This window comes from Prenolepis imparis, unplaced genomic scaffold, assembly GCF_030444845.1.
Source record: "Prenolepis imparis isolate NDT839.2.m4 unplaced genomic scaffold, iyPreImpa1.0 SCAF_7, whole genome shotgun sequence".
Taxonomy (NCBI): Eukaryota; Metazoa; Arthropoda; class Insecta; order Hymenoptera; family Formicidae; genus Prenolepis; species Prenolepis imparis.
In genome coordinates, this window is record NW_028141165.1 from 4,128,915 (window position 1) to 4,142,791 (window position 13,877).

General features: G+C 32.3%; 1 protein-coding gene across 2 annotated transcripts in view; it reads right to left on the reverse strand.

Moving 5' to 3' along the window:
* The window catches only part of LOC145938166 (PHD finger protein 14), a 243,433-nt gene that overhangs the window by 6,168 nt on the left and 223,388 nt on the right, over positions 1-13,877 (reverse strand). For both annotated transcript variants that reach the window (XM_083041584.1, XM_083041583.1), the window contains exon 8: positions 157-494. In XM_083041584.1, the coding sequence (XP_082897710.1) occupies positions 157-199 (43 nt within the window). In that variant the 5' untranslated portion in view covers positions 200-494. The remainder of the gene's footprint in view (positions 1-156; positions 495-13,877) is intronic.

The window sequence follows — 13,877 nt, forward strand, 5'->3', positions numbered from 1 at the left end:
ACGAGAGTTGCTCATTATCTACAATCGACAAGCATTTTTCGTATTCGCAAAATATAAATTAGCAGGCTCAAGTCGGTCACACGAACGAGCAAACTCCTCGTATCTCATCGCTAATCAATTAATTAATTAGACCGAATCGTTTATGTCAAAACTCACTCATTGTTTTGTACAAAAATCCGACGTCGTCCTCCTGCGACATTCTTCGCCGCCGCGAATCCTATCCGCGAAATAGGATCCGGTGGAGAAATAAGGCCCGGCCGTGGCTTCCCCCGGGACGAATATTACGCCTGAACGCTTCCGATCGCTATCCACAGGCTTTTGCCGCGTCGAGGGATGGAAATTCGCAAGGATATCGCGAATGATTTCGACGAAGAGGCGAATTATTTAATCGCCCGGTGTTGTCCTGTGCACGGCGTCCGTACATCTGTGCGATGCGGCGCTGATGTGCCATGATGTATTCACCATGTCCTTCCGCGGGAAGTTCAACTTCTAACCTGCACAGTAAACAAATTATGTTAACAATGCTTGTCCCGTATATATATATATTTTATAAAACAATATGCGTCTTATTAATCATTGCAGCTCTTATTGTCGCGAATTGAAATTAATTGACAGATCGCTTGCTCGACGCAAACATCTGAATTTGATTTAATTCTTATATAATTAAACTGAAGATTATTTTTACCACAAATTCATAATTGGTTTTGTAATTTTTATATTTTGTCAAAATTTATATTAATTCATTAGGGATGCACTTATTCGTATTCGAATAATATATAATGCAGAAATATTCATTTTTCAATTCTTTCTCTATAAAATATATATATGAAATAAAGAAATATAAATACTTAGAAAAACGAAATAACTCGATAATGATATAGTACATGATTATGTGTTTAAACATGATAATTAAGAGATTCCTCTCTTTTATAAATATTCAATAGAGTAACTTTCGTATTATTAATATATAACAACTGTCAAAATGACGTTTTTAAATTGCGCGGGCAAGGTATTTTTCTCGTTAGCCGAAGGGCGGCGAAGGTAACCGAGCCGAGCGTCGTGAAACGCCATTTAAATTCGATCGCGAAGAGCGCAAGGCGGAATTTTTCGTTGAGGTAAGAAATTAAAAGCGAGAGACGCATGCCGGTCAATTCTCGTATTTTTTACTGAGTTAAGACTAAAACAATAAGAAATGACTTGTTTGCGGATGATTGCGGTTCGATTCGAGAATGCTGATGTATACGATTCGCAAAAGCGAAAGGTAAGCAGGTTGGAATTTTTTTCACTGATATGCATCGCATATATATATATATATATATATATATATATACGTTTAAACATGTAATCCGATCGAAATCTGTATTAAGAACAGTTATATTCGTTTACTCGAGAACAGTAAAGATCACATTTCGTTCTCAAAATGTATTCGCATCCGACAAATATAATAATATCTTGAATTAAAATTTAACAATTTATTCGGAAGAGAAGGTAATACAAAAAAATTTGCAATCTCTTTATATGTCTGTGTATTAAAATAATTTGCAATCGCTTTATATGTCTGTATGTATTAAATTATCAATATATGTAAGCTCACACATAGGCATAATAAAAAGCATGTTCAATTATCATAAACTTTACATCGAGTAACAATATGATGTTTGAGAGAGAGATAGAGAGAGAGAGAGAGAGAGAGAGAGAGAGAGATAGAGATAGAGATAGAGATAGAGATAGAGAGAGAGAGAGAGAGAGAGAGAGAGAGAGAGAGAGAGAGAGAGAGAGAGCGCTGACATTCTAACGAGAATTTCCGGAAGTAAGTCGAGAATAGCCGAAGGGCACCGAAGTTGCCGCCATTCAAGCCTCAACGATCGCGAAGAATAGACGCACGGAAGAATTTATCGCGGTTAAAATCATGTGAAAATGAAAGCGTAATCGCACTTCCGCGTTTTATTCGCCGTTTAATTAAAAATGAACGGGGAGGTAATTGCGATTTTTGACTGGTAAATGCGAGAAATTGCATTCCTCGGCTAAATATGCGGGTACGTATCTTGTCCTACATAAATATATTGCAAGTGCATAATCGACTCGATATATTCGATAAAATATGAATATTCATTGCGTATATAAATATTTCTATGTCCTTTATAATATTTAATATAGAAATACATTTCTTATTCTAGACTGTATATGTAGAGTCAAAAGAATATATAATAATATAAAGGAGCATTTTCACGATCGACTCTTATATCGCGAGCAGCGATACGATCGATACATTGCGAGCGCGGTGCGAAGTTAGCTAACATCCTGAAATCTGAATACGTCACCGAAGCGTCACCGTTAGAGTCCAAATGGTCGCGTGGGGTTCAGGACGCACGGAAAGTATCGCGATTAAAATTGCGCAAAAGTGCAGGTATATTTCCTACCGCCGTGTTTTATTCGTCGTTAAATTAAAGATGAATGGGAAGGCAATGGCGATTTGGCTTGCGAATGCGATTCATGCCACGTAGTGCGAGATTTCCTCGGCTAAATACGCGGGTACGTATCTTGTCCTTGTCTTACACACATAAATACATTCAAGTGCATAGTCGATATATTCGATAAAAGTCCATTTGCGTGTTAATATTTCTATGTCCCTTATAATAATTTAATAAAGAAATAGATTTCTTATTCTAAATATGTATAAGCTCAAGAGAATATATAATAATAAAAGAGCATGATCAACTCTTATCGATACATTGCGAACGCGGCGCCAAGTTAATTAACATCCTGAAATCTGAATTTCGCCACCGAAGCGCCACTATATTAGAATCCGAACGATCGCGCGAGGTTCAGGACGCGCGGAAAGTATCGCGATTAAAATTGCGCAAAAGTGCAGGTATATTTCCTGCCGCCGTGTTTTATTCGTCGTTAAATAAAGATAAATGGGAAAACGAGTCTCTGCGAGATCGCATTCCTCGATTAAACCGGGCAAGTATATATGTATCATATCTTTCCCTGCGCGCGTACGTTAAGGCAGTGCATAGTTTTGACTTGTATTCGAGATGGAGAGAGAAAAAAATATCCCTTCTTTTATTCTATTTTAAGAGAGATAAATAAAGGTATATCTCATTGCTATATACTAATTGTTATTTTTAAAATTTTTAACAGGCGGTTGTGACACTCGGAAAAAACCGAAGATTATCGAAAGTTGCCGAGGCGCCATTTGGATTCGCACGAAAGATGAAACGAGTGTAAAGTTTCTCGACGAGAATTGTGTGAAAGAACGTGTGGCGACGATCAAATGTCTTATTTCCCGCAGCTGAGGACGGCCCGAATGGAGACAACATGGCCCTGGGACACCCATTTATGTCGAGCTACAACGACTTACATTTCCCAGGTAGGTGAGCATGCATGGCTCTTTTATATTTATATATACAGGGTGTCCGGTAATAGTCGCATCAACCGTCGTGTGCAGGTAGAGCTAGTTAAACCGAGTAGAAAAGTCCTCTACCATTTTGCGATATTCTCAATAATAAGAGAGAAATAAATTAAAGAAAATCAGCCAATTCGCGCGATGATAAGCGTGCGACGAGAAGAGACAGCCCACTCGGGGGTCCAGAGTTAGCGCTACTCGTATGGAGTTACTGTCTTTTGTAAAGCGCTCCTCCCCGCTTCATCGCGCGCTTAGCAACCGTGTAACATTATACTGTTTCTTTTCGCCGCATGCTTAGTAACGACATAAAACTGGGCTGTCTCTTCTCGCCGTCGTCACGCGAATTGGCCGATCTTTATTAATTAATATCTCTCTTATTATTGAGAATATCGCAAAATGGTAGAGGACTTTTCTACTCGGTTTAACTAGCTCTACCTGCACACGACGGTTGATGCGACTATTACCGGACACCCTGTATACGCGTGCATAATGCAAAGTTGAATTGGGCTGGAAAGATGTAAAAATATCTTACGAAAGATATGTCTGTTTATATATATGATAAAAATATCGAAGAGCAACGTGAATAATTTTTATTATTGCATTTATTATTATATCCATTAATTATCGGGTGTCTACATATGTGTAAATGTTACAGCATAAAAAGATAGCTCTTTACATTATGAATTTAATCGACCGTATTGCATATTGTATTCGCCATTGCAATATTATGAGTTTTCATATACATATAAGATGTATGAATTATTAAACAATCGTATAAAACGTATGTATGGGAAATATGAATATTGGAAATTTTTATACATCACTCTCTCGCTTTTTTCCCTCAGGCAGTGTTATTTTTCCAACTCAATTCCGCTTCGATGAATAATCTCAAAGGTTTCAACTATAATCGATGTAAATAATTTAATATTTTGCACTGAAGTGCCAATTATGTGGCAATATTAATGAGGTGATTTATTCTTATTGTTATGCATTCTTATTATTATGACAAATAATTTGTTTAAATGATATATTATATTTGAATTGATAATTCTTTCTTTTCTTTTTCTAATGTATTTTTTATATAAAATTTTATCTATTACAAAAGAAGTATTATAAAAGAACTCTTATTAAATATATTACTTTATTAAATATATTACTCTTATATTAAAAAAAAAATTCGAATATACTTCACGTAAAACTTTACTTTCTTAAAGCATTTTCTTATGCTACATAATAGATCTTTAGAGTTGCGCGAAAAGACAAATAAAACATCTAAAATGTCAAATTAAGATAATTATTTTATACATTATGCTTTTTGAAATATATATTTTATTATTACTGATTTTTATATCAATATTTTATGCACTGAAATTTTCTCTGTAAATATTATAACTAATTGCAAATTGTAATATATATTCCCTATGTAGAACAAAATATCTTTGATAATAGCATTATACAATGAAAATTATTTCACATACATGTTCAAGATTAAATGAACATAATAAATTTAAGTATAAAATACAAGTTATATACAAAGAACACAAATAAATAAATAAAAATACTTTCATCAACGATTATATATATTATTGTAAACATATATATACACACATATACATATATGAGAAATGTCACAAGCAGTTTTTGGAAATTATTAAAAATAAAAATCAATTATTTTGAAGTTATTTAAATCTTAACATAATTATTAATAATTTCAAGTTTGACTATTCTAACAATGTAACTTAACTGTGAAAATATTCTATAATTTAAAGAGAGAGAAATTAAATAAAAAGCATTACAAAGATCCGATAATGTATCCAATAATATATTATATATATGTATGTGCAACAATGATATATACACTGAGAGAATGTTCTCTTAGAATTTACCCTGAAAATGATCATGGTAATCGTGGGACAATATGGTATGGAAAGAATTTTATGAGAATTTCTCTGATTAATATTTATTACAATAATAAAAATAATAATATCTATCACAATAAAATATAAAACATGTTTGATTAATTTTACTAAACTGCATAGTAAAATTAATTAAAGATATTTTATATTTTATTGTAAGATATTATTATTTTATTGTGATAAATATTAATTAGAGAAATTTTTATAAAATTTTTTCCATACCATATTGTCCCACGATTACCATGATTTTCAAAATAAATTCTAAGAGAAAATTCTCTCTATGTAGTTACAATCGTGGGTAATAGTATATTTATTTATTTTTTGTATTCTTATTTATTTGTCTTTTATATTCAAATTTACTATGTTTATTTAACTTCTTGCATATGTATATGCATATGTAAAATAATCTTAATTGCATAATGCTACTACCAAAGATATTTTGCTTATATAGATACGAAAATATATCGAAACATATTGTATATTATATATTTCGACATACTTCTGTATTTCCTATATAAGCAAAATATCTTTGATAGTAACATGATATAATTAAAATTATTATTATAGTATAAATGTATATTTCGGTATACTTTCATACTATACTATATATACTATATTCCAATACTACTGTATCCTTGAATCACTCAAGATCCGCAAATTAATTGAATTTTTGAAGTTTTCGATAATATAAATTCTTAAATATTAGGAGTAAATATTAAATATTTTCTCCTCGCATTTCTCTCTTTCATTAAGTCTTTAATACTAAAATCCTTAGGTCTCCCAAGCTTCTCCCTCGTACTCGATCGTTCGTATAGGGCGTTCCCCGTAATTTCCGTAGTCGGGTAAAACATTCATGCGCGGAGAGTATAGATACGTATGTACGTGGGTGCACGTTAACTCGGCATGAACCATTCATAAGCAAACCGGGAATCCTGAACCGGTACAGATCGAGGCCAACGTCGTGGCGACGACAAAGCATCTAATCCGCATGCCGATTTCCGGGCCGGTAGTTCTGAGTCCCCGAGATGCCAGGCTCCGTCGAATATACATCCGTCTTAACGCGCGATCGTGGATTATTGAATGCAAATTGATTATCGAGTTTCTCGGACTCGCCGGCATCTCGTAGGTATCTCGCCGGTTTGCCAACTACTCCGTCAATATTCGCAACCGCTGACGGATCGTTCGGAAATAATCGCACCTTCATTGAGAGTTTCCCGGCTTTTGCGAGAAAGCGAAGTGTAATTTTATTATCGCGGAACGCATACGAAGGGAAGGATATATATTCAGGTTTAGGGTCAGCCTAGATGTGCGATCGCTCCCTCATCAGATTTACAAGAAGGCGAAATGTAATTTTATCGTTACACCATCTGTCACAAGTACGCGTGTCGGGACAGCGAATCGTTTGGAAATAATCGACCCTTCATTAAATTACCGAGAAGGCAAAAGGGAGCTTCGTTGTGACAGGGGATTTTAAGCGAGATAACCGGGTATAACAGAAATCAATTGTCAAAATGATCCGAAAGTAGTATTTCGCGATAAATCTCAGAAATAAGCGTTTAAATTGATAATTTAATTTCAGAATAAATTGTTTGATTCTTTCTGACAAAATGATTTTAGAGCTAATCTAAATACTCAAATATCTAATTTCATCAATCCTATTATATCCTTGCACTTTCACATATAAATATCACTATCAATCTTTGAATTGCAAATTATTTTAATCTCTTCGTACTTCGTTTAAATTATTTAATTTTTTATAAAGAAAATTATATACTTACAATTAGATTCTTGAACCTCGATTTCTCAGACATTTTTATATCATGTCTTCGAGTTCATTAATAATTTACAATTACGTATATCATTTATGTGATAAAATATATACGCACGTGATATATATATTTATATATATTTTTATATATATAATAGATATATTACATTGCGACGTATCTTTGAGTTCAACTTGGCCTTACGACCTCGATGTATCCGAATGATCTCGTAAAACCGTACATTCGATTTCATTGCGAGGGAGTCGAGTGAAGCGACTCTAGATTGAAATTGATGTTAGCCCGGAACCGGTGACAGTTTCTCTCGTACAACGTTCACCGACACGATCAAACATATCACGCATACACGCGCGAGTCTTGCCGCAGGATGGTGACCACAACCAGCGCCGGAAGTTATGAATGTTTCATGGAGCACCTTCCGCACGTTGGCCGCAGTTTTGCCGGTTTTCACGTGTACAATTTCGACGCTCGATTAGAAGCATCGAACGTTGCAGGAACCATAGGGATGCCTCGCGTTTGTGTACCCATGATGTAATTTCCGCGAAAGCAGACAGCGATCGCACAACATATGTATGACGCGAGCTTAATGGTCTGCTAATGGAACCCTTTGCGAGATCAATGCTTGCTCGGAATATAGTCAAATGTGCATATAAATGTTCAAGAAAAAAATTGATACCGATTTTAAACAGCGTTCTATTATTTAACTCTAAAATATTAAAAATTTACTCGGTTTGCATATATAATTAGATTTTATGATACAAAAATATATATTTTCAAGATTTTCGTAGGATTATAAATTTGCTGATTTAAATAAAATTATTAAAATGCAAAGATTCGAGATAATATCAAGATAAAAAGTTTCAAAGAGGTAAAAAGATTGTATTTTAAACTTCTAGTACTTTTCACAGTATCTAATTTTTAAAACCAATTAAGTAGAAATTTACAAATTTTAAATTTCGAAAATTTACGAAAAGGCATAAGTGATCTAAGTATAGATCTAAGAATAAAAACTTTTTCACAAATCTATTGATTATAAAAAAATTAAAATTAGAGATTTAAGATTTAAAGTTACAAAAATCTGAAAATATTCCAACATGGAAAAAAATAGATAATCTTATTTGTTAAAAATTATTAAAATAATTTGCGAAGCTTTCATAATATTATACAATCGCTTATTGTCTCGAAACTTGAAAATTGTTTAAACACTTATTTTACTCTGTATCTTCATAAAATCTTAAATTAATATGGACAATCAATTTTACGTCGATATAAATTACATAACATGAATCGTCATATAACATGACTAAAACCACAATAAAAGCATTAGCTGCGTAACGTCCTCGATGTTTTGTCACGCATAGCGACAAGCACGGTAACTATACAATTTTCGTCGAATTACGCCTAATGAACAGCCATATTTTCTCCATTTGTTTGCTCTCCCGCGTTTTTGCGGCAACTTCGTTAATAAATTACCAGTCATGAATTATCACGAACGAAAAGGCCTAGAAACATAGAAGAACACAGACATTCTCGGCGTTCTTTACGTTCGAGTCGCTCGCTCGCACAACAAAAGACGATATAATAAGATGCGCAACCGTGCAACGTTGCCCGTTGCAGCTGCTGGATGCTAATTGCCCGAGACCTCCGGAAATTATAATTAGACTTCGTAATCAGCGACGGCATTCCTGCCGGCCGTCTTAACGAACGCACTGACTTCGCAGTCGTCGACGAAACGAGAAAGAATGGCCAAGCTGCGCCATCGTTCGAGATCGAAACGCGCGGCGCCGCTGCAGCAAATGGACCTATCCGCTAGCTGAACTTCGGCAGCGAAATTATTTCGTAATTTGTTTCGATGGCGGCGGCTGTTTCTAGGAACTCGGCGAGGAAGTTTGTATACTTAGATTCTTAAATAATTGAAAAATCCGAAGATATTCTAGAATTACGGATTCCGTTAACTGTGAAATCAAAATATATCAGGTCTCGTTGACTTAAAAATATCTAAGAGAGAAATTTATCTATATATATTTTTTATCAGTTTATTTTATACGTTTTAATTTTTCTGAAGTCTTTTATTATTGACTTATATTATTGAATTTCAGATATTTATGATGTTTTCACATTTCCGTATACTTTTGATATTCAATTTAAGAAACAAACGGTCATGTATAAGAAATAGTGCGATAATCTGAAACTATTTTGTCTTCTAAAAAATATTGTTAAAAATTATTTCACACGGCAACTATGTAATATGTGTGTATGAGCACAGTTGTTTCAATATTTCTAATCGATGTATTATAATACGATTATAACTCATAAAATGAAAAAATGACCATTTTCGGCGTGCAGCGTTACGATAACGGTTACAAAATGTTATAGTCGTATCTGGTGTAACAAAATATCGGATATGCCAGAAAAAATGTATATACTTGTAGTAGAATTTTATAGCTCGTAAAAATTTTTGTTATTTCTCGCGTAGCGTTATATTTTCTTACCGATATTTAATTGGACATTTATCCTCTCTTTAAACTTAAATTTTTTAGCTCTTGTCAATAAATTATTACTTTTAATTTTTTACTCCGAAAAAATTGCCTTCTATTTTACTATTGATATTACATATTTTCTATAATTGTCAAACTTCCTCGTCGAATCGCATGCATATTACATATATTTTTATAAGGGTCAAACGTCTTTTATCGGAATTACTATCTCATGCACTAGAGAACACTTGTAAAAAAAAAAAAATCCGCAAATGAACCTCTCGAGAATTTTTTCAAGCAAGTTCAATCTCGACATTTTCTTGAAAGTCCACCTAATTTACCGCAACCTGCATTGTATTTATTATAATTCTTTTGAAAATGAAAAAAACGCATAAGTTGTTAAGATTTTTAATTGCTCTCGAAATAACGTCACGCTATTACGATATGGCTTCACTTTGTTCAAAGTACGTTATTCACAGTATGTTAACTTTTTTATATCATTTACTATGAGCATTATAAGATATATATATACATATATATATATATATATATATATATATATATATGTAAAAGTTTGTGTGTGTGTGTCTGTTTCATCTATTATTTTTTTATTATTGAAAAATTTTCAGTCAAAAAAAAAATGTTATTTGAAGCTTTAAATGACACGTGTATCTCGACATACATAAAACGAATATGAAACGAAATGAAATAAGCTGAAACTCAATTTCAATTTTCTCTCTCTCTTTCCATTCATGTTTTATTTTAAACGAATAATTACTTTATTCCGTTTGATATTCCGAATATATAGCTCGTAATTCTTACATTGATATTTCATTTTACTAAATGACGCCAGTCGCCACAAAATATTGGTCACACACATTCGATAAATATGAATCTCGCATCGCTTTCCAGTTACAACGTTTATTATATTTTAATAAAAAGGGAGGACACGGCACGCTTTAGAAACGAGAATACGCAATATCGATCCGTCTAGCTTTCGTTAACGCGACGATGGGAACCGGAAGCTTGACCAAGTACAATATTATATAAGCATGCACGCGAGAGCACAATTATTATCTGACACTGCCAACAAAGTAACACGCTAACACGCGTTTGTCGCTGACAGGAAGGACCGTAATCCGAACTGAGGAAAGTTGTCAGCGTCGTGCGCTAATTATAAGTTCGTTAATTGCGAAGTGGACTCGCCGCGGACGAGTCATACATGTCAGATCGTGACCGGTGGAAGCAAAAATCAGACTTCGGTATTATCGATGCAGATATCACAATTTTTTATATTACATCAAATGAGCGTAATGAATTTTAAAAACTTTCTTGATATCCTTGAATTCTCGTATAAATTTGTAATAATTCATATACGCGACGTTGCGTTATCGGTCACGCAAAAAAATGTCTGACGAATCGTACGGTCGTACTACTGATGTCGACAAATCACTATTATCGCGTGCTCTCACTTTCGAGAGGTAATATTGGTTATTGTGCATTCTTGTTGGAAACAACGTTGATAACTTTCGAGGATGGTTTATAGGCAGCAGCGCCTTGGATCTCTCGGCAGAGAATATTCATTAGTTTTACATGGAAACTATAAGAGTTTATTACGAGCTCAAGAATTTCGTCAGATTCCTTCCACTGATTCTATTCTCCTCACATATTTCATCATATTAATAATCAATAATTCTCTCTCTCTAAAAATTCTTCAAATTATAATTTTTTTTGTGCCACTATACATTTTTATCAAATAATCGATAAAAATTTACGCGATCGATAAAAAAAATATATATAGGCAAAGAAATTAAGAATCGCAGAGTCTAAAAATGTATTTATTCAGTATTCATAGATTCAAAAATATTGACCATCTGATCATCAAATACTTTATAATGTGCTACATTAATATTTAACTATTCTGTACGAATTTTTACTTCATATCTTGCAAAACGGACAGCAGGTCTTTCATATCCTAAATATTAAAACTCTTTGATTATTGAACAATACTGTTACGAGGATTTGATAGTTTTTTCCCAGAATTTGTTCACGAATCAACGGTTTGTTCCAGATAGTTCACAAAAGCTGATACAATGCCGTGAAAAAACGATGGTCGGTATTTCTCGCAACGATTGGACATTCGCTTTGAGATGAGCGAATTGAAAAATGATTTTTTGACGCGTAGGCCCTTTGTCTTCGCCATCGTCCGATTAAAATATTTCAAATAAACAGAGGCAATGTGTTTTTTGGCCGGTTAGAAGCGATGTTGCGCATGCAAACATGACGCTACGGGCGACATCGCTCGAATGCGCTACAGTTTCAATGGCCGCACATCGAAACGGAATTTATAGTTTTTAGTGTGCGAGGTGATGGATAACTTTTCAAACCACAAAACACAGGCTTTTGAGCAATTTTCAACGTGCCCAATACAGGAGTAGCACTTTCAGCGAAAATCACGTTACACGTAACCAACGCTACGTGTATATATTCAATAAATACAATTGTTCTCTTCTTAATATTTATGGAAACAAGTTTTGCACGATACAAATGAACAAGATGTGATTAGTAGAAAAATATTCATGTACTTTTCTATACACCTTTACATGTGCTTTTTATTACAACTAGAACAACACAAACGCGCGCTATCTTCGATTTTATGTTAAAAAGAATGATATTAAAAAAAATAATATAAAGTTTTATTTAAACTCGATTAATACTTTTTGACAGAAATCAGCTGATTAAAGCTGATCAAAGATTAATTTGCTAATTAAATTTTAAAATAAAAATATGTTATAGAAATTAAAATAATAATATGTTGTAAACAATATGTTATAATACCTTATCCGCGATTAATACTTTTTGACAGAAATCAGCTGATAACTGTCAAAAATATTAATTGAGTTTAAAGTATTATAACATGTTATTTAAAACGTATTATTATTTTAATTTTTATATTATTTTAAAATTTAATTAGCCAATTAACGCTTTAGTCAGATGATTTCTGTCGAAAAGTTATTAATAAAGCATTAATTTTCTAATTAAATTTTAAAATAATAAGGTGCTAAAAATATTAAAATAGTAGTATGTTGTAAACAATATGTTATAATACCTTATCCGCGATTAATACTTTTTGACAGATATCAGCTGATAACTGTCAAAAATATTAATTGAGTTTAAAGTATTATAACATGTTATTTAAAACGTATTATTATTTTAATTTTTATAACATATTATTTTAAAATTTAATTAGCCAATTAACGCTTTAGTCAGATGATTTCTGTCGAAAAGTATTAATAAAGCATTAATACTTTTCATAGCACTTTTTAATAGCTAATTAAAGCATTAACTTGCTAATTAAATTGTAAACTAAAAAATTGTTATAAAAATTAAAATTACAATACATTTTAAATAATATATTATAATACTTTAAACTCGATTAATATTTTTGACACAGTGATCAACTGACTTCTGTCAAAAGATATTAATCGCGTATAAGATATTATAATATATTGTTTACAACATATTACTATTTTAGTTATTGTAGTTTTTTTAGCGTAGCGCGCGCTTGTGTTGTTCTAGTGATTTAAACAAAAGAGAATTAAAGAGAAATACTTTTGATATATAATTCTTATAAAAGTCTATATTATAAAAGATATAATCTTTATACATATATACAAAATTTATAAATTTACTCAATAATACATCTACTGATGATTGTACGTGTCGAATATAAAATTTAATGGGCAGAATAATAATTTTTGAAAATATTAATTATTTAAAGCGTTGTTATAATTTGGATTTTATTTGTATGTTACAGGTCAACGTAGCTTCGATGCAGTCGTAACTCTTTTGTCACGCATCGGCCGGTGAGACTATTATTTTTTCATGAAACATGAGAAACATACATTAACATTATCAAATTTTTATGAAGTTAATTTTATCTGATATAAATATTTTTAAAGAAAACTTTGTAGATTTTTATATAACGATAATTTTTTCACCGAAACGAGACTAGTTTCTTATAGTTTTTTTGGACGCTAAACACGAATCTGGTTTCCAAATTGCTTTATCACGTCACAATTTTGAGAAATTTGTAATTAAAGTTGCAAAAAGTGCTATTTTTACCAATTTTGTCATATAGTAGCTACAATTATGTGACGTGCTGGAGAAGTTTTCTTGCAATAAAAATAAAGTATATTGTTAGGACTTTTGACTCTCAAAAGGAATTTTTCAGTTCAGTTATGGTTAATAAAATATCCATGATTAAATATAAGGTGTATTGCGAAAGTTA